The 27662-nt window shown below is 40.9% G+C and overlaps 1 protein-coding gene across 1 annotated transcript; it reads left to right on the top strand.

Annotated features, from left to right (window-relative positions):
- The first annotated feature begins 1101 nt into the window (after positions 1–1101).
- Positions 1102–22055, top strand: LOC121886691 (phospholysine phosphohistidine inorganic pyrophosphate phosphatase-like). The gene is made up of 3 exons (XM_042396901.1): positions 1102–1210; positions 1611–1702; positions 21266–22055. Exons 1-3 carry the CDS (start codon positions 1142–1144, stop codon positions 21360–21362), a joined length of 258 nt encoding a protein of 85 aa, XP_042252835.1. The 5' UTR covers positions 1102–1141; the 3' UTR covers positions 21363–22055.
- The last annotated feature ends 5607 nt before the right edge of the window (positions 22056–27662 follow it).

The following is a 27662-nucleotide window of genomic DNA, read 5'->3' as shown; positions in this document are numbered from 1 at the left end:
AGCCAAAACAGTGCCTGTTTGGTTGCATGCTCTTTATTTCCCCAGCAGGTGACTGTTCATGTGTTTTAATGTCTTTCCATGCTATCTGCACATCTCGTGTATCCCAAGACCAAGGAATCCACTCCATCACCACAGTCTCGCTAAGCTTATCTATTTTTGAACCAGGCAGTTGTCACTCCAAGAACGACAGGTTCATCTCAGTTTAAGCCTCTCTCCATTCTCTGGATTTCCTTCCTTTCACTGACATGGATGTATCCTGAGCTATAACTGCTGCCCTTTCCAAAGCCTTCAGTTACTCACCCGGGCTTTCATGCAGGGATGAGATTTTTTTTCTCAAAGTAGAAATTTCTTGTTCATTGAGTCATCTGATTATAATCAAAATGAGTCTGCTCCCTTTCTGCAGACCAATGTCATTCCTTTCATTCATCTACCAAATACTTGAGAATATCTTCTCTAATCAGAGGTCTGAGTTCTATCACAACAACTGGCTGGACCCGAGTCAGAGGATTCAGTCTGGCACACTCAATTCATACTGCACTCTGTCGCTGTCTCTCTGACTATGATCCTCTTCCTGCTTATGTGCCTGTTGCATTAATAAAATCAACCTCCCATGGTCTCTTACTACCTAACCATGCACACTTGACACAATCACACTGAGAGAAAACACAATCCTGTTTGCTCTCTAGTTGTGCTTAAAACTAATTTGTGCTTTCTTATAATCTCATAATGCTAACAAGTGTATAAAAAATTGGTGAATGCTTCCTGTTAATTCTGTGGTATGCTAGGAGCACTATCCTGTCTTCTTATCATATCACTATCCTCCTTGCATTCAGTCTTGCAGCTTACCATGAATAATGCAGCCTATTGAGTTCATTTTTAATCATCCCAGTTTCCTATAACTCTCTGATAACGCTTTGTTCTTCACTGTATAGTCATGCATGAAATATCTTATTATGGGTCATGTCTTTGTCCTGTCTGCCACTTGTTTACATTTTTACAATTTCTTTGAAAAAAAAAAGAAGTTCATTCTAACAGGCAATGGTGCGAACTCATGGTTGTGTAACAACAAGCTCCAGGTCAGTGGAGAGGACAGCTGAGCAGATTTAAAAAGAAACATGAGGAGAAAGGAGAGCAGGCTGAAATGGATCTGCCAAGTGCTAATGATGTTGAGGAAAGAAGCGGGAAGATAGCCACTATACTCAGTAAAGATGTATGTCATATTTTTAAAAAATTATGCAACCACATAATATACTGGTGTCACCGACTGATAAAGTTGGTAGACTGTCACCAGTGGCGAAGTCTTCTTCCACCAGGTACCACAACTTAACATCCCATGCCAATTTTGACCCTTTACACAAACCACAAGTATATTTTATGGCAACCCCAATCACAACCCCTTTAGCAAACAAAGGTTCATGTCCCACAGTATGCATCCCCAGTATATATATAACCAATGCGAACACATTTACAAGTGATGAAGGAAGATAATTCAGTTCTTTCAGTTCTGAAGCATTTTTGTAACTCCACCTGCACAAGATTATCTAAAAAAAAATCCTCAACTAAATTATAATGTTCTGTCTTTCTTTTTTTTCCTCTCTCCTCATTTGCAGGTAGTGATGATTGGGGACGATTTGGTGAATGATGTAGGTGGGGCCCAACATTGTGGAATGAAAGGCGTACAAGTCAGAACTGGCAAATACAGGTCAGTGACATCCTGAATCCACAAGTACTCTGAGTGAACTATGGCCTCCTTGTGTCTATCTACTCAAACCTGAACATGACTTCTTATTGGCTGCCACTGGGCAACAGGTTGTTAGTAAAGTATCCTTTAACCTCTTACTCCCAACTCCCACAAGGACGCCAGCCAACATTGCTGTCTTTGAGACGCTGTAGCCACTAAGTTTTAAAGTTTTAAAGCTAGAGTGATGATTCTGGTATCATATGAAACTAGAAGACCTAAGGCATCCATTGGTACCATGTCATGATAGCTTGTCAAGTTAGGCTAAATTTCGGCGAGGGCAAAAATGTTATGGCCATTTTCAAAGGGGTACCTTGACCTCTCACCTCAAGATATCTGAATGAAAATGTGTTCTATGGGTACTCATGAGTCTCCCCTTTATAGACATGCCCACTTTATTCAAATTCCCATGCAGTTTTTTGCATGCAGTATAAATGTGTTATTTTCGCCTATTTTAAAAGAGGTGTATTTGAGTATTTCTGCATAAACAGTCCCTAAACAGTCTTGGTATTGCATAAATTGGGTATAACTGGAAAGCTGAGAATCTTGTGCATTCAAAGAGCCCAATTGTGTTCATGTGTGATGATGTTAGTCCCCATAGTAGCCAAACTTGACACACAGTGCCGAGCTGCGTCTCAAATTAATCTTCAAGTTCCCAGCTTTCAGATGATGTGTACCACTTCTATGTGGCATGTACTGTTGACCTGCTATCTCCCTCTAAATATCCCCGCCCCCCTAAAAAAAGACAAAAATGGGTCTATGATTGGAGGGGGAGAGTGGAAGAGGTTAACCATGTCAGTATCTGCCCATCTGCAGTGATACCAACTCCCTACTGGGTTGTTCTCTAGCTAATCTCTTCTTTTAGACCTGGAATTTTAAACATGTGAAGACAGCCTCCTTAGAGGATAACATGAAGTAGCACATAAATCATACTGTATATCATTATTTAATTATTTTTTTTACTTAAGGTTTAGCTCTTTCGAAGAAAAAAATCCATGTTACATATTTGTTACCAAAGAAATTCCCACATTTTATATACATTTATAGTTTATAGTGAAATCAGGAAAATCTATTCAACTTCTTGTCAGGAGAGGGCGCCCTTACACCAGGATTGTGATTCAAAGTTTCCACCATAATGCACAGGCTTCCTGTGAGCCTACCGCCTCATTTTTCAGCTCTCCAGATTTGTTTATTTGATTGAGAATCTGCTGAAAATAGCTTTATTCTCTCCACATGTTGAATGCTAGTCGCCCACAAGGTCGTAGTCACCGAAGGATTTACGATCTTGTATCTGGAGATTGCTGGGGCGCCTTTTCTTATGGTGTAATTACAGAAACATATGGTTGATTATTTTAGAAGAAATATGTGGTGCTTATGGCTAGAAGAAGAGAGAAGAGTGACTGGGAGTAGGAGGGGAAGCTTTTATGGAACTACACGATATATCATATACAGTATATACTATTCATGATAATGTATGTTCATAGTCACATGGTAACTGATGTTTTAAATGGTGTTTCTATATGTAATACTACTTTGCCTTAAGTCTTATATGTGTATGTAAATCCTTTTAGAAATGAAAGGGGAATCCTGATGGTCTAGACAACCACTTTTCAATTTTTCTCATCTCAAGCACAGCACCAATTACTATGAAGTAGTGGTGAAGAGAAGTATTCAAATTCTTTATTTAAATATTTAAAAGTAGCACTACCACCAGTCCTGCATTCACATACATATTTAAATAAAAGTCCAAAGTATTATCAGCAAAATCTGCTCATTTACAATTGTATCATAAATTATTCATACTTCATAAGGGGCATTTGAATGTTATAGCTGGTCGTGGTGGTGTTCCATTAAACTCGTCTTCATCTACAAACTGCTGCTCTGTACTGCTTTGTACATTAATGTAATGCATTGCGTTGTATTATCTGAGTTTTGATATGTGTAGCATGCAAAAACTCAATAACTACTAACTTCTTCTATACATGTAGTGGAGTAAAAGGTGCAATATTTCTCCTCAGAATTTAGTAGAGTATTTAAAAATAGTACTTCACGGAACAGAACAAACTATTATTTTCCGCCTCTGCTGTGTAGGACATGAAACCTCTCTTTGCTAATATCGCTACCATTTGGTTTGGCTATGAATCAGCGATTAGTCTGTACCACACATGATGACCTGCTCCACTGCTGTGGACTGGCATGGAGGTCGTGTTCATGTGACCAGAGAACGCTGAGTAATCTTCTTGAGCATCAGTCAGCTCTAATCCTGTCGTTAAGAGCACAGTCACCCACTGTAAAACCTCTTCTCTGTCTGTGTGGAATTATTCCCCCGTGTGTGACAGAGATACAGTATGTGTGTGTGTGCACTCATGTGTGCTTATTTGCATGTTGCTGGCATATATGTGCATGTATGTGTAGCCTGTACATACTGTGTATGTGCTGGTTTGTGTTCTGAAGCCAACAGCATGCAGTGTTTCAGTCAGCACAAATATAGGAGACTGAACTTCATCTAATGCAGATTCTCAGTAGACTGAACAGAATCCATCTTGTTTATGTGACTTCACAATCTTTTCCCAGCAGCTCAGTTCGGCTCCAGCGTGCTGACACTATGAACAGTGTCTGAGATAGTCAACTAAACACAGGATAAAGCTGATTGAATGATATCACTGCTCATCCCAGAGGAGAGAGCAACTGGTTAGACTAGAGGCACATATGTGGAATCAGTATTGTGTTACATGACGTGTTGTGTTTCAGCTGTGGGGGTCTAGATTTATGGACTGATTGCTGAATGGAGTTTATATAGTGAAACACATGCATATACAGACATACTACAGCATAGTATTAAGAGATATTACATAACAAGGTCCTTTTTTTTCAGAGCAATACAGTAAAATGACCCTGTAGACCCTGTATCAAGCCTAAAGTAGTATTTTGAGGACTCAAAGCATTGAAGTTACATCATTCATTGTCAGTTTTTGTCAGTTTTTTAGTTTCATACTTTTAGTCACACTGTATGATTTTTTTTTTTAAGGGTAGCACAAGATTACCAGTTTGTACCAAAAACAAAGAACCTTTTGATATTATGATGATGCTGAAGAAGCTGTCGTGTTTTTGAATTTATTGCTGCAATACCTGCTTTGAATAACTGGTGGTTCACGTTTGTTTAGGAGTAGTAACAGAAGAAACTTTGCCTCTGAATGACTGCCAATAACAAGTAATAAAAGTTGTGCATCAAATTAGAATTTATGTTTCTAAAATGAACTGTCATTCACTCATTAGACACCTCCATAATATTCTAGATCCCTCTCCCGATTTATTAGACTATATACGTTCCCAAAGAACAAGAAGAGAAGCAGTGACAGTAACCGTAACGTTTCTGTGGGACTGTGAGTGAGGGGGAGACGTGAGATTTAACATTGTTTAGCCAAACAGGCCCCGTGAACCCAAGCTTGCTGGGAGCAGCTATAAACCCTCAGTCAGATCTGTGAAAACACAGCTGTTTCCAAGTCAACCAGATGCTGCGCAGGCCTCCAGTTCCCATCAGGCTCGGAGAAAAGACTGCTTCAAATACCCCAGGTCCGGTGACAAGACAGGAAAGGAAAAAGATACAAATCACAGACAAATCTAATCATATCAACCTGTATTTAAAGGATTTTGACTTGACATACTGTTACTTAGTGTCCCATTAGAGCTTAAAATCTTTAAGCTTGATTTAAGTCCTTTAAAGTTGGGGTTTTGTCGTGTGTGTTTCTACTGTTAGTTTTCTCACCTTTGTTTCTCCAAAAAGAAAGGTAAAAAAAAATACTATGTGTTAGGATAAATGGGTAAATGGATACCTATTGTCCTAATCATGTAGGAGGGTTTCACATGTATATGCTCACACTACTTTTTCGCACTGTACGAATGTGCTTGTTATTATACTTTGATAGCTCCCACAGTTTAAATTCAAAAGTGTGGACCAAGCAAAGTGATATTACAGTGAATACCAATTATGGCTATTGAGAATACAGTATAGGCATTATATAGGGGTAACTGTAATAGGGGAGTGTTCTGCTAGCAGTCAGCCTTCCCTTGTTCAGAATAATGAGCGAAAGTTAGCACTGTTTCCTCAGGGGAGCCGGAGATCCCATTGCTCTTTAATGTAGAACAGGTTTCCAAAGAGGGGCCTGCACCAAGAAGTGGTTGGAAATTAGACTGGCAGTATGGAGTTCTGACTGCAGATGTTGATCAGCTGCATAGGAACAATCTGCCGACGCTGAGCTCTGGTCCAAACCCTGCTCACACTTTCAGCTCTGTAGTTATGTGTTGAATGGTAGTCATAGCAGTAGAGCTGCATATAAAAATCTCAGTACGTAAATACCATAGTATTGAAAGCTGTTGTGTACCAACAATTAGTACCAAATGCTTGGTCAGATTGTGGTCTTTGCTTAATCTTTGATCAGATATTTCTTCATTTATATTGCTCTTGGACAGATGTTAGTTTTAAGATTGAATTAAACAGAAAAACAGAAATTCCTGAAACAAAAATGGAAGGTTTCTGTAGAAACGTGTTTATAGTAACCAAAATTTTGTATCAAAGCTTTATTAATACATTTTGGCCACTTCAGGCAGTGGAACAAGCTGTATGCACAACATTAACATATTATATCCTTGTGATATGGCAAACTTGTTAGCAAACAGTTGCTTATTTACACATCTAGCAGACGAGGAGCAACATTAGCATCCATTTGGACATTTGGAATGAAGTCTCTGGCCACCTGACAAATGTAAATCCAGTATTCACTCTCCTTCTTAGTTCTGTTTTGGTCTAAACTCCGGAGGGAAGTCCAGCTTTTTAGCCACTAAATACTGCAGTACAGTACAATATTTATTTATTTACATATGTGTTTATTGGGACCATGTACAGTGTTAAACATAAATGTTACCATTTGATGTACTGTACCAGTACATACAGTAGCTTCATCTGCAGTCCCTTAGGCAAGTCACAATTAAAACATATAACAGCACAGTAACAAACAGTACAAATAAAAAAAAACCACACAGGACACATAATACAAAATTGTTAAGCTACACACAATAGCACATCACAAAAATAAAGAGTGGAGATGCCGGAGAATGAACCCAGGACCTCTCACAGTACAGTACAGTACTACAGCACTATAGTATGTTCACCAACTGGTTGCTAACTTGTCAGCTGTTTGGTGCTGTGCAGGTAGTGTAACAACAGTGGGTTTATCAGGGCTTTTTTGCTGAAAATAGCTGCCTGTTGCAAGTGGTAATGAGGTTGATGACAGTGGTGAACACTGTGGGTTGTAAAACCAAAATAATATGCTCAAAGTTGCCAAAAATACTCTGTAACGCTGAGCGGAACTGCAGAATATGTTGATAACTCTATTTCTAATGTGCCACGGTAGCCTACTGGCTAAGACACACGCCACACAACCACAACATCCGTGCTTCGAATCTGGCAGCAGACCTTTGTGGCATGTCACCCCTACATCTCTTTCTCCCTTCCTTTCCTGTCATTTCTCTACTGTCGCTATAATAAAGACATAAAATGCCCAAAAACTATGGAAAGAAAAACGAGGTAATTCTCCTTCAGTTTGTCACTATGAGCAGCCCCTTTCACATAGTCAGTTGATCCATTGTTAATATAAAACTAATGATTAGTGCAGCTTAATATTGTGTTTTTTGGACGGGGTATAGAAATGGTATCAACTTTGGCAGCGGTATCAGATGCAATGATACTAAGCCCTACAGCACTGCGTTATTTCACCTTAATGTTTAAAATGTTAGCAGTGTATGATACTGAGCAGTCATATTACAAGGATGCTTCTATTTTGTCCTGCGGCTCACACTTGTATGTTGTCTTTTTAAATAGTAATCTCCTGCGGTCTGTGGCCTTAGAACTGACTGGTTCTCTGTTCTTGTTTCTGTTCTCTTATCATAAAGGAACTACATCAACACACAACCGAGCAGCTTTGAAGCTTCAGATGTGCAGGTTAACATCGTGCTGTTCCTTCATGCACTACGTGTAAACCGGTTTAATTGCTACTGCTAGGTAGCTGACAGAATTACTTTCTGAACCTAATCATTGAAGTTGGATTTCAGGCGTTTGATTTAAACATACACACCCTCTGTATTGACATTTGTATTTCTAGTGAAGAGAAAATAGTGTAATGATGTGTCAGATTGCAACGCTGTATTGATTGGTATTTTGAATGAGGGCCAGAGAGTTAGAGGAAGCCCTTCTGGATTCCCGTTGGAATCTGGCAGAGAGCACACAGCAAACATTTTCACACAGCAGCAACCATCTTCAAAATGGTTTACATTGTAAACCTCTCCCTGTGGCCAACGCTTGACTGCTAATGTGAGTGTTGAGGAAACTGTTTTCCAAGCAGGCTGAGCCAGATTATACCTCTCCAGAGAAAACTACTCCCTGATGGTACAAACTATGAACTAGTTTGCCGAAACCGCACCCTGGTTCATGCCCTTTCTGTCTGTGGCTGTCACTGAGGGACTCGACGGGAAGTGAGCATTGTAGGGGGGGGGAGAGGGGGTCAGTAGCCATGTGATTACCATGCAGATTAGTTTTCCTTAAGTATTTTTACTGTGCTGAGTGGGATGCATTTGCACTTGCTGCTCCAAGCTCACACCATTTAGAAACATGTGAGAGAACATGCAAGGGTTAGTGTAATGCTGCATTCATGCCATGTCGCCAGAATGGAAAGAACATGAAAACCTCACCTTGGTAGCTTTCACACATTATTTCAAAATGCCTCCATTCTTAGCTTTGTAGGCACACCAGATAATGTAAGCTAAGCCTAAATTAGCTGTTTCATATCATGTTACACATTTGTGGAAGTTCATTAAGTCAGAGAAGAGATAAACAAACAGTAGCTTCTTTTTAGCTAAATTGATTGTATATGTGTTAATATTGTTTTTTTTCTTTTGATGTAACTACTAGCAGTGGAGTATTTGCAGCCATTTTGTCTCTGATTTGTAGACTTTTCTGTTGTTCATTTTGCTAACTGGGAGATATCGTAGCTGTCAGAAATCTTTGGCTTTGACTACACCTTACAACTAGCAGGCTGACATGAACAGTTTTTCCCACTCTGGTGCTCATAATTGTGGTCTCAACAGTGTGACATGAATGTGGCTTTAGCATGCTAATGTTGGCATGTGACAGATAGCTTTCATTAGTCTCAGGTTTGAGCTCAATGCTGAGTGAAGCCTGATGGTGTAGCCTGAAACATCCAAAAATGTCTTAAAATGGCCACAGTACAGAGGACAAGAGGAGAGATTCCTCTGGCGCCATCCTTAAGCCAAACTTCACACATTATAAACATTACTTTTTTTGCCCCACTCATAGTAAGAATCTAAGAAGAACTAGAATAAATCTTGTCTCCATTTTTTTTTATCAATCCAACACTTTCATTTTCTGGTGCATAGTCATATTTTTTTCATCTCATGACTGCTGTGAACTGTGCAACATGTAGTATCAAGTACGGTGGTTAACACACCTTATCAAAGAAGCTGTTATATGCATGCAAAAACACATGCACATATGCACACATACAGCATTGTGCACTGAATAACAGTGCACAGTTGTGTGCAGCAGTTAGAACACACAGTTCTCACCAGATGGTTGGTATGCAAATGCTCATAGCTATCACTGTAACTGCTACTCTTGCAATCAGAGTCATCAGAACCAGCAGGCCTGAGACAGATATGAAATGAGAGTGAAAAGGATGTGGCTTGATGCTATATTAAAAGCCATTAATGTGACCTATTAATTCTTTTTACAGACATGGTATTGCATGGTACAGTGCGTTTCTCACAAATGCTAAGAGTACTATGTTGACAGCAAGACGGAGAGAGATAGATCCTTTTTAATATCTCCTGGTACTAAGGAAGTATAATATTGTCCTTGTTAGTCAAGTTCGGGTCAGGTCCAGAGGAATCAGTTGCCAGTATCCACAGCTTAGCATGGGCTAGACTGAGATGATTGGGTGACGGACATAACTTGTGATTAGTAGGGATATCCAGAAGAGATTTCCACTGGTTCCCATAATGAAGTCATGCAAATGCAGCCATTATCAGTACAACGAATAGAAGGAAGGACTGCTCATTAGGAAAGCAAACGGCCCATCAGCCTGAGCAAACAGATTTTAAGAGTGAGAGGCAGCTCCCACAATGGGAAGATCTTCAGCTTAATGTAATATAGTTGTCAGGTTTGTGTAATAATTTGTGTAATATGTTGTGTCAAAATATGATATTTTCATATTTGTTTTCCCAGTACTTCAGTTTCTACAGTCTCTTCTGCTTCTGAAAACTGCACATACATCTTGAATGCACCATACATTGTTTCTACACTTCTACAGGAAATCATACTGCTACGTAACATTTCAAAATTAGCTTGTTGTGGAGAGTTATTTCAGAGTTCACAACTTTCCACCCTGAATAAATAGTTGAACGGAACGCTTCATAGGAAAGTGTGAACATTTCTCTGCATTATGTGAGTCTACAGAAAGGTGATGCTCTTCCCCTCTGACATAAACAACCTATCAGATCTCCATTCTCATGAAGCAAACAGACGTTAGACTGAACACAGCACAGCAGTGTTAGGTGTATGCACGGGCTTTGTCCTCTTCAGGTCTGTGACATTGAACCTTGACAGGGCGACTGTGTATTCAGTGCATGGCTGTGGTTGCAGCTTAATCTCCTTTATAAACTGAGCGCTGTCCCTGGGTTGCCTCTCAAGTACATACTGTATTTCAGCCCTAGCTTATCTTTCAGTCCTCGACTAGTGTCCTATAGCCTCAATGGCTGTGATAATGTGCATGGTTTCAGGTGTGTGCCCATCAGCCAGGGAGTGATAGTCTGGAACGTATATGTCTTACTATATTTTAAGGCCTTGTTTGCATGTATCGCCCAGAGGATGTCACACATGATAATGCCTTTCATTCTCTTTTTGGAGCACGCTTTTGTAGACCTAGTTTCAATGTGTGATCGTGCCTGAGCAGGTTATACTTAAGTTGCAGTTTCCCTGTGCTTTTGCTCTGCCTTGACCTTTATGAGCTGTTTTTCACTATGGGCAAGTGTGCAGTCATTTTATAGTGTCGAGCACAACAGCACACCCACACCCTGTCCTGTTAACCACTGTTAGGACATTAGTTTTGTCATTGTGGGGGGGAAGGAAGTGAAGTTATTTCATTTCACCGTTCTCCACTGAGGCTGTGAGCTTAACAGCTTGTAAACCCTACAGCAACAGTTTTTTTTTCTGATTGTGTCACTGAGGTCTGTTTGCCTCTGTGCCGCCACAAAAACCCTTAACCAGGGAATCACACTACGTGCACAACATGGCCTTTGAACTGAAGCAGAATCCACAGGGATCCTCTTTTGTGCTCAGGTCCCCCCCAGATCATCAGAGGAACTGAAATCAAGAGCGTTGTGACCTGTTGCATTTTGTTTGTTTTGTGGCAAACAGCAAGGTTCAATAAACAGTGTGTGGTGTGTTGCTGTTCCCCAAAATGAAATACTTAAGGCCCAGAGCAATATAGAGATGCCACAATATACATACTGTACGCACATGATCATCAATACATATAAATCCATGTGCTCATTGTGTCTCACAAAACAATACACTCTAAGTGCGCATACAATGTCAAAACAGGATATACTGGCAAGAAATACCAGAGTGCTGATAACATTTTACATTATAATAAATTAGCACATAAGTATATAATGAAAATACAAAAGAGCAGAAGCAGATTTCAGAATCAAAAGTCCAAAACAAAAATCTAGTGTATGGATAAAAAGTGCTCAATAAAAGAAGGAAATGAATAACATATTCTAGAGATGTGTTGCTCATATTGTCATAGTAGCATAACATCTTGCAGGCTAAAGTGTACTCATCTTTCCATTGGTTTAATCACTCATTTTAGTCTTGTCCAATAATTTCTGACCAGCCTCTCACAGTTCTCTGCATCTCCTTTGTCAGTCAGCATGAGAGCCTTGGCAGGATATTTGCATGAATGCATTGCATAAAAGTACATGTTGCATAAGGTTTCTATTTCCATTACTGGATTTCCCTTCTTTTTAACAGATAACACATGAAAGCTGTTGTTTTGTTGGTTGGAGATGTCTTTCCTGGCTAAATGTTCACACATTATCCTTTTGTATCCAGAGGTTGTTGAGTTGTTCAGCTTTGTTTCAACACTTTTTAGAGTGCCTGCAGCATTTTTTTAATCATATTTGTAGAGTTTAAAATGCATATGAATTTAGAAACAAAACAATGTTTTATAGTTCTCTACACTGTAAACATATATCTTTGATTACATAAGAGTTGTGGTCAAGAGAAGCATTTACCACAACTCCATGCGGTCACACTAATTAACTTAGAGATTAATCTATCTTTCATCCCATTCCCATGGATTGAAATCGGCAGCTTTGATGAGAATGTAAACACAATCAATTCTGGGAATGATTTCCTCATCCAGTGAAGCACTCTGTTGTTGGCTACAGACCCAACACTGCTTTGTCATTCTTTCCCTCCATCTCTCTGCTCCTAACATTTACATTTGTATTTCAATGCGTTTAATAGAATATTAGTGAAAACGTGAGTTTGGATTATCCAGGCCTCACTGCCTGTAGGCTTGTTTGATTGCGCTTTCACAGAGGATGGCAGCTCGGATTCAAAACAGTTGCAATTGATTCCAGTGGTGACCCATACTCATGGCAAAAAAAAAAAAATCATAGAAACTTCTGTATCCACTCTTGCAGCATAATATGCCTCTCCATTGCCAACACAAATTTTTACCAAAATACTGCTACATACAGTACACATCCATATTTAGCCTTTTTAACATTTATCATTTGTGACAAACGCTAGTAAATGCAGTTGTGTTCAACAAAGATAAACATCTAATTGCACTAGTGACAAACAGAAGCTCAGTATTTTGCCATCTGTTGGCAAAAATGTATTTAGAACAAACTGAGCATACAAATGTACAGTGGAAAAGTGGACTGTGCTGCAGCAGTAGTTTGAAAAGTTGAGAAAAATGGTTCTCCATTGTAACTACTGTTAATCCAAGCTGACAATAACTGCTACTTTTTGCAATGGGGCAAGGTACAACACCTTTCAAGCCAACCAGAGGTTAGTATTTAATAATAAAAACATAGGTTTTCAGTGGAGTAATCCTTAAACGTGTGTCTTCCCAGGCTACCTAGTAATGAATCTGTGCGAGGGACAACAAAGCTAGAATTTGGGAGAGTAAAAAGGGTAAAGTGGGAGTTGTTTCCATCTGTATCTGGAGTATCTTGCTGTCTTTCCTCAAGCTATTTTTTTAACATTCTGTTTATAAAAGAAGAGAAATCAGATCGTAATGGAGTCCAGATCCAAGATGAATGTGTCAGTAGCTGCACAAAGAGGTTAAAGAGCCCGGCGAAACTCTGCTGGGTGCCCGAGCTTGGCCTACCATCCGTCACCACCCCGGGGTGACAGCTTCCCCTGCCTGCAGGCTCCTCTAAAGCCTGCCGTGCGTTATAAGTCAATGAGATATTAATAATTAACCAGAGCTTTTTTCACAGTGAGACTAGACTCCCACGGCGAGACAAAAGGAGCTGGCCGGGTCTTGGCCACCGAGCCTTTCGACAGTACTTTTCCACCCATGAGAGAGAGCGAAAGAGAAAGAAAAAGGAGTGAGAGTAGAAGAGAATCGGAGAGCTAAAGCCCACAGATGGCAGGCTGAAACATAGCACTGCCTCTTAAATACATGAACACAGGCCCTTAGCCGTTTCAATGGGGATCCAATCCCTCTTGCAATTACCAATAGACAGGCTTCTTTGCTGGGGGGGAATTGGGCCCTTGCCTGGTTTCTGCTAGAACAGTTTTTTTCTCCTAATGGTTTGTGCGTGTGTTTGTGTGTGGGTGCAAATGTGCGTTTGCATCTTCTGTACCAGAAGCAGGTGACTCAGCAGTCCCTTAGTGCGAACAAAACACTCATACACAGTGAGATATAGACACACACATACCCACACACAAACGAAGGCTCAGCAAGTCATCAGCAGCACTGCTAATAATAACATGCTGATGAAAAGAGTGTGGTTAGATCTGGGTCACATGGATCTCTGCTTATTGAGCACAACACTGACAGGACAGCTTTGAAGTGATAGTGAGAGTTTACTATTCTGTGAATTTTGTCAAATAAACAGGGATTATTCTCATCAGGTGAAATTGTTTGAACTTCTGTGATGACTTTTTAATAGTGAACTATCAACTTTATTAAATTTTTACCTGTTATGTAGTCGACTTCAACAGAATGTGACAATGCATTTAGCTAAACATATTGTTGAACTATTGTTATCTGCGGCTAGCACACTAATATTGTATATATATATATATGAATTTCGTGTTCTTACTAATCCACATTTCTTGATCCATTGTAATCTGCAGCATACATTTATTATGCAGTGTCATCAATTACAGTTGTGACTCCTCACCATCATCTAGTGCCCCGCTTTTGAGCCAAGTTCATTAATCATATAGAGCTTTAAAGGCGCACCAGCAATTTTACAATTTTACAGCTAACTGGTTTTACAAATCTTGTTGCTGTATTTGAGATATTTTCAATGTATTTTTCCAGGCAGCCATTGGTTCTCGTTCCTTTTTATACAGCATGAAAATCATTGCAATCTATCACAGTGAGCATTAAAGAGTAACTGCACCCACTCTAATAAACTTGCTTTCAATGCCAACTAGTTGCGACACCATGCTTTTTCCATAAGTCCAGTCAGTTTTATTTATATAGATCAACATCACAAATCATTAATTTGCTTTACAATCTGGCTTTACAATCTGTAGAGCGTACCACACCTACCTATCTTTAGACCCTTGATTACCAATCAGCACACAGACACCTCCCTAACCGTTCTACATGAAGGTTCACTTATAAGTCTTAACCCATAGAAGCCAATGCAGTTATGTTTTTCAGAACAGACCGCCGCTGACCACACCTGCAGTAGCTTTGGTCAAATTTATACCTGTCAATGCAGCAATACTTTTCCTCCATAAAAGTGTATGAGTGTGAAGTCACTCTTTTGGACCACATAAGTGGTTTTGCACATTTTGGCATGTTTGCTACAAACTGTCTTTTTGCAAATCATTGTGCTGTGATCCAGATTGTTTAAAGGAGATCTAACATGCTTTTCCTTATTTTCATTATATATATATAGTGTTACAATGTCAGACGTTCATATTAAACATGGCCAAAGTGTCAAATAATGAGGTAATGTATGTAGACGTAATCCCTGTGAGCAAAAAGCACCGGCTTCAGACTGCTCTGAATGCTCGGTTTCCACCAGTTTTCTCTACTTTCAGCCCGAGCCAACGTTGTATTTCTCTATATGGCCGGTTCACTGCTCCACTCTGCTAACCTTATGGCATTTTTCCGTTGTTTTGGGGGTAGTTACACTGAGCCATGACTCGACTCGAGCTGGCACGCTGTGAGTGCCATCACACAGCACAGCAAAGTAAAAAAAAGTTGTGCTGATCATCTGCAGCTCTTCATCAAAAAACATCATCACTGGGGCTGTTTCTGTTTGTACTATTACTCCCTGCATTATTTCTAATTGATCCGCTGAACAAAGAGCTCCAAATATCTCCACATGTTGTTGTTTTGACCGGTTTTAGCGCAGCTTATGAAACTCAATTTCCACACAATTTCCTGTAAATTCTTCACAATAATTTTCTCTCCCGTATTTAGTCATTTAAAAGCTTTCAATTTTAAGCAGTAAAGCAGGAAATGTTGGCAGGAAAATCGGCGGTAACTTAACACAACTCTGTTACAGCTGCCCCATCAGCAGGCCTCCGGAAAGATGGCCAATCAGAACAGAGTGAGCTCATCGGGATGGGGGCCTTAAAGACACAGGACTGCCTGTTAGAGACAGAGGCTGAACTGAGGGGCTGCATAAAGGGTCAGTATAGGGTAAAAAAGGAGTTTTTCAAACTGTGAGTCATGCAAAACTACTGTAATGGAGTCCCAGAATAAAAATGTAGACTTGGAAATGAGCATAATGGGTCCCCTTTAATAGATTTTTCCCACTTTTTTTATGCTTGAAAATCTATCAGTTCACTCTTAAAACTTGCTTGAGTTATGCAATCCATCTCAGTGATTATTAAATCTGCGTTTATTTCCCTCAAAGTGACATTATGGTCGCAAAGTAATGCAATACAGACTTTTCAAATCAGTCTTCTCTGCACTGCATTACCGCAACAATAACAGAACTCTGACAAAAATGAATACAGACTTGATGTTCTCTGTGCTAAGTTACACATGTATGAATGGAAAGCAACGGCTACTTCTAATTGTATTCTAGTTGAACCTGCAAAAACACTGCTATGGTCCTTTTTTGAATGTCTCTGAGAGACAGAAAGTGAAGGTTTATGGTTTATGTCCTGTTTGTTTAGCTTCGGATGTATTTGTGGTTGAGAAGAGTAGAAAGTTTCCAGTGGGTGGTTTTGACAGTTCAGGATACTCTCTTTGTTTCTCACTGGAGGTTTTCAGAGTGCTACAGGATGGAAAAAATCAAGTGGCTCTTGGTGCTGCAACAAGGGAATCCCCTTTGAGTCTTTCTCGATTGGAAAGAACCGTTGATCTGTGTAAAGTGCGAAAACCATACCGCAGCTGTTTGCAGATCATGACTCTACATTATACAGCCTTTGTACAGTAAAGTGATAACGGCTGCTGCATGTCGACAAACTCAGTAAAGGATGTGAAGGCTCCAGCGTAGCATCTGTCATTTCTGTTGCCATAACATGCACGTAACATGGTGGTTTCCACAGTTCAGTTGGGCTGTTTTTCATAAGAGGCTGCAGCTGTATAATTTCAAGGGTGTTATCTGTGTCTTGTTGGGTTCTGTAAATATCAGGTAGAAGAGAAAAGAGAGGAAAAGTGAAGCTGAAGATGATGGTGATGATAAAACCAGGCTGGAACATCTCAACTGGCTCTTCTCTTTCTCTCTCTCTGAGGATCCTGATGCACCATCAATCTCTCCCATGACCTTTTATTAACAGAGCCAGTCAAACTGTGATTACACCCCTAAGGCTAAGATTCTTGCAATGTCACAGAGGACCAGAAAACACAAATGGTTACACACCTTCCTTGTGCATAACGTTGCCTTACCTTCCCTTTTCCCCCAGGGCAAAGGGAGAAACCTTTTGTCTTGTGTTAGTATCTTATGTCGCCCACAAGGCTTGACTGAACATAAAGGCTATAGTCATCGTCAGAATGTGTTCTGCTTCAGGTTATGGTTATATCGTATTCTTGTGTGTGAGAAGAGGCAGTGTTTTGCCTGATGGTGCCTTCACTCGTCTGGTATGAAAAACGCACTTCTACACAATGAACTGGTTTGAGTGTTTTTTCCGTCCCTCACTGGCAGGCTGACTCTTTTCTTTTCAGTGTTGTCGTAGCTCTAATAAATATGATTCCCCACTGCAAACCCAGGTGACAGCACATATTTACAAAAAACTTAGGCTGTCAAAGTTTTGATTTATTTGAGGAAGAGGATTTTGGACAGAAGAAATAACACGAAGAACATTAAAAACCTGAAAAACAATAAGATTTAAGCTTTAAAGTAAACCTACTTAGTTGCACGCCCACTTGAATTTATCAGTGTCCATGTTGGTTATCTCACACTTGTTATCAGTGTTCCTCTTTTTTTATGCGGTTGATCTGTGTTTTGCATAAGTAGTCGTGACTTTCAAACTGTTTCTTTTCACATATTAAAAACTTTTGCTTTCGTTTTAGCCAATTTGCAGTTCAGGGTGATCTGTCTTTTTAAGAGCTCTTTGGTTACTTGTTCATTACTTTTAAACCTCACAGAATTTATTGCTATAACTCTTTCATTGCTCATAAATGCTAGTTTCAGTCTTATAGGATCCATCTTTGTAGTAGTGTTTGTGATGTAAATCATTTTCCATGAGGAGTTTACAATATGTTGTCTACACCCAGTTGATGATCCACACTGTCAAAGGCATTCAAATCATTTCAAAGCTTCAAGGTTTCCTGAAAACAAAATATTTATCTGTGTTGAAATCCAGCTGCTGGGAAGCAGACTGATGCCCGGTTTCCCAAAAGCTGTTCTGCATGTCACAGATTTTAGACCAAAACACTGAGTGTCACGTACTGTTGGCTTCTCTGTTCTCATGTATGCCTTATCTGCTTTATCTGCACAGTTTCAAGCAAAATGCCTACTCAGCAAGGGTGAAGAGGTTAAGGGAGAAGTGTAAATCTAAATTGGGCATATGTGACACTTTTGCTTCCTTTTGTGTGCACGTGTGTGTCTTTGTGTATGTGCCAGTGTGTTAAGTATTAACTGATGGGAAGGTTGTTGTGCCTTTCACCCCACGGTCAGCTACCTTGACAATGAACCGGATTTACCTGAACAAAACAAAGGAGTAAAAACTCTCAAATGCTGATGCTGAACCACTCTATTTCTGTATCATACCTCATTGCGCTCTTATCTTTGATGCACAGCTGACTTTCACACAAGCACACTTTCTGTATGAGTCATTCGTATCCACTTTCGTTTCATGGTGGCACAGTGTGTCCTTATAAAAATGTATCTCCATGTTTTATAGTGCTAAGTATCATGTTATATATCTGTCCATATGACACTCCTTAAGCCACAATAATCTTATATTGCTTGAGCAGTATAAACATAATACCCATGTCCTCGTGTCCAGCTTGCACAACTGTTTAATCCACCGTCATGTCATAGCTTTTATAGGGGATTAGAGGTCTATGTACCTGTTTTTAAAGTATATGGAATAATGTTTGAGATTGCTTCACATGAAACCACACCAAAAACTGATGTTGATTTATTTCTGTCAAATGGTGAATCCAGGACTCAACTTATTGTTTTACTTCTGCCCAAAATCCATCTACATTTCCCTTCTGCTTACATACTTGTGATCATTTACCAACTTTCCAGTGAAGTTGTTAGGTCTTTCACCGTGGTGGCAGCTGTGTTGAACTAATTTCTTGGCTGCTTCCCACCTCCTACCTCATAGCTGACCTCATTACCACGTGAAGGCTGTGCAGTGTCAATCAGACTCGGGGACCAAACCTATCTCTTCACGTGTATTGATATTGCATTGACCTGAAGGACACGCAGCAAGCCGTACATTACCTCATCGGTAACACTAGCTGCATTGTGCTGAATTTTGCATGGTCACATTGACCTGGTTACTCCTCCATTATTCATGGCAATGGGAGGAAAGCAGTAAAATGAATACACACATGCATGTATGCGTGCATATCTAAAAGGTAGAGGCCACAGGAGATTTAAAGGAGCATCAGGTTGGAGGGACACTGTGGTCGACGCCGTTGGACTCAGTGCTTGAAACATAAGAACCATGCGGTTACTTGCTTGTGTACTTGTGCCTGTGCGTGCTTATGTGAACCCAATCAGTCCTCGGTCAGAAAAGAGTGCAGGAGCAATCCAGCACAGGAGACATAACACCCCGACCATTAGCGGACCAGCTCACATAACCCAAGAGCTGGCGGCTGACAGACATGCGTAAACACATGGCACCGCTTCCCCGTATTCACCGCGGCTTCAGTATTCAACACCTCTTCACCCCCCCCACTGGCCTCTTCTTTCTGTCGCTACACTTGGGCGGCTCACAAATATTTGCCATGGTCCTCTGCAAGCTCTGAGAGAGCAGGATTAATGGTGGTGTGTGCCGCACACCCCGGACCAGACAAAGCCTCCCCATCTGGCGCTCCAACCCGTGACTGGGGAACAGAGGCAGCACACAGAGGCTGGTCAAGACAGCCAGGGAGGGGGGGGGATCTATAGGCACCACTTCATAAATGAGCAGGAGTCCTGGGCAGACCTGCAGATGAATGAAGGGGGCGTCTCCGTCTTTTGATGTAATGGGGAGGAAAAGGGTCCTGCATGCCGGCCTGGGCCTGGTGCCACGCCAAATGGATCACATTTCCCTACCAGCTGATTAAACAGCCATATCTGCATCCATCACTGGGCCCTGAGCCAAAGAAGGGCACATAGGCAAGGCTGCCTAATGCCTCCTAAAGATTTTCCACTAGGAAGGCTTGGTCAGTGGACCCTGATGTTTTTGGCTTGTGTCCTATGTTTTTGTTGTGATTATTTCTTTCTTGTGTAGAAACACAACAGTCTGCTTGATAATTTATACTTGAAACTGTATATCTCATAACCTATACCCAGCACTAATTATAATACACATAATGGCCTGTGACCCTTTAACAAGAAAAAATGTCTACTGGCAACCCCTCGTCATATTTATGTCTTTTAGCCATGAGCAATTAAAGCAGAGAACAACTTTTTCCCTTCTCAGATCATTTGAATAATTTTCTGATGCCTGAAGAGGTAAAATGTCCTAATATTCAACAAAGAACAAGGCTAGGAGTCTTCAGCCATGCTAGCAGCTCTGTGAGGCTGTACACAGGCACAGTGGTACTTTGAGCTAAATGCTAACATCAGCATGCTAAAATGCTCACAATGACAGATATCTGCCATGTACATCATCTTAGTTTAGCATATAAGCATGCTAACATTTGCTAATTAGCATTAAATGTAAGTAGTTTTGCCCGTATTTGGTCGTAAACCGAACCAAATGTATTGGACAAACTAAAATTTTGATGTGATGTTGGCACGACATGAATAGTCAGGGGAAAACCCAAAGGGAGTGTAATTCATCCTGAGGGCACATGAATATGTGTACCAAATTTCACACCAATCCATCCAATAGTCGTAGGTCCAGTCAGTCTGGACCAAAGTGCTGGACCAGCAGACCAGCGAAATATTAGTAAAAATAGACTTAATTTTGAGTAGCAGATATATTGTAAAACCTATTAGACCCATAGTATCTTGCAGTTGGGTCCTTTCTGAGTCCCAACGCCCAGCTTGTACACCACTGGCCTAAGTCACTCAAATTATTCTTTCGCTTTTATTTTTAGAAAGGGGTATTTTTGGCATTAGAAGTTCTCATTAAAGGCCCCCTTTGGTCTGTTTTAGTTGCCTACAGATATATTAGAAAAGTCTGGAACACTGTGTGACAGCTGGTGATAGAGACAAAAACCATGCACTACCCCGCAGGGGCTTTTGGCAAGCAGCAGCACAGACACCTTTTAAGTGAGGAGATAGCAACACAGCAAATATTCAGTGGAAAACCTCTTCTTTTTTTTCTAGTATGATGCATACTCTGTTGATCATAAGTGAGCTCTTATGATCATTCTGAGAAGACATAGAGCCTATTTATTATCAAAGCTTTGCCCTTAAGCTAAACAAGACAAGCCTGTAAAGTAATTCTGCTCAGTTCTCTTCACACTGAATCCTCTTAGACCATCATGTTCTGCTCTGTTCTGACAGCATCAAGCTGCTGGTCTTTCTCGTTTACCGACCCTTGTGTGGCTGGTGTTTTGTTCCCGTTTGTACCTGTGCTACTTGTCCTAAAGCGTGTGATTTTTGCTTCTCCTCCCTCAGGCCCAGTGATGAGAGGCACCCAACGGTGACAGCTGACGGCACTGTAGACAACCTGGCCCAGGCTGCGGACATGATCCTCAATCAGAGGAAGCACTGAGAACAAGGCAGCAGACAGTGGAACCTCTGACACATTTACTGTCACCCTAGGTGATACAGGCTGGTGCCCAGTAGTATTTCCATTTAGTTGTTTCCAGTGGGAAGGGTGTACCACATTGAGGTAATTCAAGTAACATGTCAAAACAGTACAAATATACTGTATACTGAAATAGTGTCCAAATACTGTATATCCTGTAACTGTCACAACTCATTGTAGTGCCAAATATGGGAAACACCCAGCCATCTGCTGTTCCACATATTGTAGTGTAAAACAAACTAAAATGAAAATTGCAGAACTGCTACCAAGGTCTGCAAGAGAGACTTGAACACTGTAGAGCTGTACTGTGGATTTGCCAGTACATGATTGGCATAGATAAGATACCTCAAGCTAACATGAATGTGTCTGTAACCAGCTGCTGACTGACAGTTAGAGGGGATAAGTAACGCTGTGTTCAGACTCCCTGCTAATGTTACACAGTCAGATAATTTTAGGAGCTACTGTGCATGAAGACGGTCCAACTGGAAATGCACAATTGAAACGTAGCTGTAGAGTATTTTAACATATATTAATGGATGTAAGTAAACTCTCATATGTGGGTAATATAATCCCTTTACACAAAGCCTTATTAATGTAGACAGAAGTCAAGCATTTGACTTTGATTATTCTGAATAAAGCTATTTTAGTTGTGTTTGATCTGTTGAAAGCATTTGTCTCCTTGAATTTGTTGATTTGTTTTGCAAATCTGAGCAATTGTCTGTGAACTTTTTTAGTTTAACAAGGGCTCAAGGTCTCTAAACTCTGGGGAAAATATAGCCTTGGCTCTGGTTGAAACTGGAATTCATATCGGAGCAGCTTTTGTTTTACAAAAACAAAATCGTTGGAAATGGGAAGTGAGCTGGTCTGAGAGATGATAAATGCAGAACCCAGCCGAGTGTGATGAATTACGCTGGTGCTCAAGCTCACATTTCCCCCTCTGTAAACAAAAATGAAATGAGCTCTCCATCATCGGAGTGAAGCATCGCAAATCTGCAGCTGCTTATCTTTATTTGTGTCACAGTAAGCTCCTGCTGGCGACTGTCCTGTCAGTGTTACATCATTAACTGCTACTCATTAACAATCACTGCAGTATCTACAGTGATTTAAAATAAAATGATTGGGGGGTTGGGGGGGATTGGATATTGGGCTTCAGTGTGCCAGCTGGATCATTAAGGCCTCTGGAAGTGGGGCGTAAAACAAATGATTCTCCATCGCTGCCCCCAAGGTTTCAATGTACCAAATAGATTCAGCAAGAACAAAAGCCCATTGCCAAGTGATTCATCGAGGTCTTTCTGGTTCACTTCACCATTAGCTGACACAAGCTTGAATGTTATTGGGCAATTAAAGGTAATGAAATGCTACGAAGTATTATGAAACTGTCTGAGCTGGGAGTACCACTCCTTCTTCTGATTGGGAAATAAATATTAATGCACACAGCAAAGTACTAGCAGCTGGTACCCAGTTTTCTAACAGCATACACATTGTTTGACTCAGTGTTTTGTCCATTATGTGACTGCCTGTTGGCCTTGAATGGAGCCATTAAACCTGTATTTGACTACTCTCGAATGAATTCACTTGGCTTTAACTAGTCGTGTTTTTTTTCACCCCAGTTCATAGAATTGCAGAAATTCTGAGGGATATAGGCCATAGTTTTCACCACCTCCCCATGGCATGTTCATCATCACTCAGTTTTAAACGCAAACATGCCCCAGAGTTAGCTGGTTGACAACCACGCCTCTCAGGCTGCCCCGCAGTCACCCACCCATTTCACCCAAGTTACAAATTAGCAGCAGTTTACCTCAGCAGACTGCCATGATAAGTAAACAGTGATATATTCCTCCTGGAGTGAAGTATATTGATTCTTTAGACTGCAAAGCAAGATTATCTTTCAAATAATAGAGATGACCTCATTTCAGCAGAACAGACATGTCCAGGCATGTATGACCTCACTGTTATAGGACAGTATGGACACACCTAAAACTCTGTCAAATCCCTGACTAACTGAAGCTGTTGTTGTGGTGATTTTCCAGTTGGAGGTGATTGGCACATCAGTTTGTCACCTTTGTACTTCTTTGCATCTGAACTGTGTTTGTCATAAAGCATTTCATGACGGCAGTTAACCTCATTTTAGAAATTTATTAGGTGTATAAGTAAACATGATTAGGCACTCAATCGATCAGTCAATCAACAGAAAATGGACTGAAATCTTTATTTTCAGCTTTTCTCTTTTTCAAATCATTAAAAACTGAATCCCTTTGGGTGTTTCACTGTTTGTTCAGACAAAATAAGCAATTGGATTACATAACCATGGGCTCTGGGAACTTGCAATTGGCATTTGCCCTTATTTTTCTGACATTTTGCAGACTAAACAAGTAATTACAACCAATCCACAAAAGCTGTGAACTCGTTCACAAGTCTCTCATTTTCCAAATGAAAATGAGAGACTTGTGAACATCATTCTCAATAAGTGGACATGATTTGTGGCACGCTTTAGCTGCACATTTATCTTTAAGTATCTTCCTCTGCAGTCATACCAGAACACGATTATGACTGTCTGCGACTGTATCCCCACCCATGCCTTCCTCCTTTCCCTCTGCAACCTCAGGTCATTAAGCTGATGATCTCATTTTCATCTTATGTTGATTGACACCTCAGGGACCCAGAGCTCTGTAGCATATGTCTGTCAGGGAGAAGAGGAGAATGTGGCTGTGTCAAATGTGGCCCGCCTAATCTCCAGCATCCAGCGCCAACACCCTCCTGGGGGCCTGATTTGTACAAAGTTTGTAACCAAATCCAAGACAATTTGAAATGTGTCAATGAGTTGCATCTGTTTTGAGATATACGAAAAACTACAATTTAGAGTCTCATTCATTTTTTTCATCCTATATGCTGAAATGAAGTGAAATCTAACATAGACAGACATTTTTAGAAATGAGGCCCCTTGAGATCGTTCTACATCTTTGCTGAGTACACACACGCTGCCGCGGTGAGTCTCTGTGCAGACATTCATATACCTTTTTATGTCATCTATTTGGGTTAGGCTCCTCATACACGGCAAACACACTGCTTCTCTTGTATCGCACCTGCATTTACCCACCTTAACAACTGCCAGCTGTGTGTTACCTTGAACTTTCATCTCTGCTCATTTGGCTCTTCCTGTTTGACAGGAAACAGCGTGTCAGCTGACCAGACAACGCACACCTGCAGCTCTAAATGCACTGCTATCCATGGAAACATGCGCTTGTTTTGACAGCAGCCAGTTATTTGTCCCCCGCCCTTCTGTGTGTGGAGCACTGGTCCATGTGGAGGCTGCTTTCTCTTACTCGCCAAGCCACATGGTTTCCCCACATTTCATCACTCTCCTTCCCTTGTGGGCAGCAGTGCCAACAGCACTCTGTGGCGTGGGAGGGGTCTGAAACTTCAGAACTTGCCGGGTTTAGAGCCGAGGCCTGAATTTCCTCCCTCTCTTGCCCCCAACCCCACCCCATTCCTCCCTCAGTCTTTACAAGCAATCTGAGATGTGTCTCAGTTACTACACAGAGCAGTCTGTACTCCGCTAACATGGTCACAGTCGTCACAGGCCCCTCCAGGGACACGACCCCTGCTCCACTGCCCACAAAAGCCTCAGAGGCCTGGCTCCCCAGACACAAAGCATGACCTTGTGATGTCATACTCAAGCGTGTGCGTATGTATAATCCCAGCGAAAGGGTGGTCGTATGTCACGACGCAGTGTAAACCAACTGTCCCAGTCCACAAAAAGTCTGAAGGCTTACAGCTGACCTCAATTTTAAAGCTGCCTGTCTCTGTTGGGGCTCTTTCCTGTGAAGGTGTCCAGCTGCCTTTTGTAAAAAGCCAAACTATTCAGTTTGAGCGCTCACACCACAGATCCCACAATTCCTCGTCTTGAAGGGACACCTCCTGGACTGAACTCAAACAAATGTTGACAACTATTTAATGTGAGCAGTCTTGTACAGCATTGATGCATCTCTTCCTTGTGGGTGCAGGCTGTTGCTGCTCAGTCATAACACTGATTGCACTTTAAAAAGTCAGTTGTACCTCACACACAGATTGTGGTTTGGTCTTGCTTGAATCCAAAGCATGTGGGTGAGATTCAACACAGCAAGTACCTGAAAATACAATACGGTGTGGTGATTCAATGCATATGGATGATTTTTGGTTTTGATTCCATTTGGAGCACAAGGTAAAAAAGTGTGTTTTCAGTATTCAGCTCCTGAGGTTTTATTAGCAAAGCTTCACACAACACTTGCTCAACTGGAAATGTTTTGTGGCCGGGTGGTACTGCTAAGTTGTCTTTCAACCCGACCACATAAGAGGTGCCAAGCGGGTGTAGGCACCAAACCCAAGAACTAGCGTCAACATTCAGTTTCATGTCCTGTACTGTTTTTGTATTTGAAATGTTCCACTACTTAAAAAAAAACAGAAATTCAATTTTTTGTTTGCTCTGTTTTAGGGAGTTTTTGTTTTGTTTTGTTTTGTTTTGTAGAGAAAAGGAAAATTGCAAAGAAAATTATGGTAATTTGTAGAGGATAAGAGGCAATTTTATAAAATGTGGAATTAAGTGTTGATGTTACAGTAAATTCCATGAACTACATGTGATATTTGAATATTGTATGTAACTTTTTAACTGTTGTCATGTGGGGGAAAACTACTAAAGTAACCTTGTCATGACAGGAAAAGCAAATAAATGTTTCAGACACCAAGAATATACCTGAAACACCTCTCACAAAACTCCCATGAGTACTGTGGGACATCTGTTACCTAGAAACTGAATGAAGTGCGATGTGAACTATGATTAGAGTAGATAAGACCCTGCATAACCCCCAAAGACAGTTCAAGAGTGACCACCACCCTGTTGGTGGGGGTTGTAGACCAACACACTGCAGAACATTGGCACGGCACGCCCCTCCTGTTGTGCTCCTATCTTCTCCCAGAACACAGCCTCCTTTCACTTCTGTCACTCACTGATTAAAGGCTGGGGGCCCTCTGTGTCTCAGTCTGCCGCACAGCACGTTTACAAGGGTTCTGTTTACCCATTTCCTTCTCGACTCATTACCCGAAAAGGGCTTTATCGGTGAAAAGAAGTGGCCTGCCTGTACCACAGGCAGCTTTGTGACAGTGTAAATATGACCTCACTGTGCAAGCATACAGATTCCCATGCAGCAGCATAATAATCCAATCCATTACAAGAAAATGCATTAGCCTTGTAGGCGAGTTTATTCCCACAGTTATGCTTTGTGTGGTATTTGAGCTTGGAGTATAGCATGTCAAGCACTCTTCAAATTACTTGGTCAGTCTTTAATGAGGTGACTTTCTTCCCTCAGTGACACCTTACGCTTTCAAAGAATGCCAAGCATTGTCACAAACATGCAGAAGTGGTATGCAGTTGCGCTGGAGCAGTGAATCAAAAAGTTGACAGTATAATTCTGGTGGTTTGCTCAGGCACCAGAGTTGGGGAGGGGAAACAGACAAACCGAGCAGCAGCAGCAGCAGCAGCAGCCCTGACACATGGCCCACATTCACAGCCGCCTCCCACGTCACTGTGCTCCTCAGAGAAAAAGCCCCTTTTGTTTCCCAGCACGGGGAGGGAGGGAGGTCTCTGGGGTGAACCGCCGCTCAGCTCCACCACTCCACCCGCCGTCAAAAAAAAAAAAAAAGAAGAAGAAGGAACCGGACTTCCCACTCCCTCCCTGGCGTCCTCCCTACTCACTCCCCGCTTCAGCACACAAACACAGGCTCATCAGTAGTACCACTACTACGGTTGTGATTGTCTTTTCCTGCCACTTAATTGGGTCAGTCTTCATTGTTGCATTAAAGACGTCTTCAACAATGACCTTGCTGTTAATGTATGTGCACTGCTAATGCCAGTGTGGGAAGACTTATTCAGATCATTTGCATGTAAAGAAAAAAAGTAAAAGTAGCAATATGACAATGTAAAAATACACCATTAAGTATTTTACTTTAAGTTCAATTATCAAAAGTAAAAGTACTTGTTATGCAGAATTGCTCAGTTAGAGATACTGTTGTTACAGCTGTGTTAAAATGTAATGTTGTAGGTGCTAATTTAAAGTCCTTTATACAATGTTGGACAGTTATATCTAGTGTATAACAATGCATTATATTTTATAAGATTTTGTATGTAAAAATTTGTATCTGCAAACTACAGCTGTCAAATAAAAGTAGTGGATAATATTTCCTTCTGAAAACACTTCATGTTCACAGGATTTGTAGTTCTCAAAAATGCCC

Source organism: Thunnus maccoyii, chromosome 20 (genome assembly GCF_910596095.1).
Source record: "Thunnus maccoyii chromosome 20, fThuMac1.1, whole genome shotgun sequence".
NCBI lineage: Eukaryota > Metazoa > Chordata > Actinopteri > Scombriformes > Scombridae > Thunnus > Thunnus maccoyii.
The sequence above is the reverse complement of the archived record's forward strand: the minus strand, read 5'-3'. Positions and strand labels throughout refer to the sequence as shown.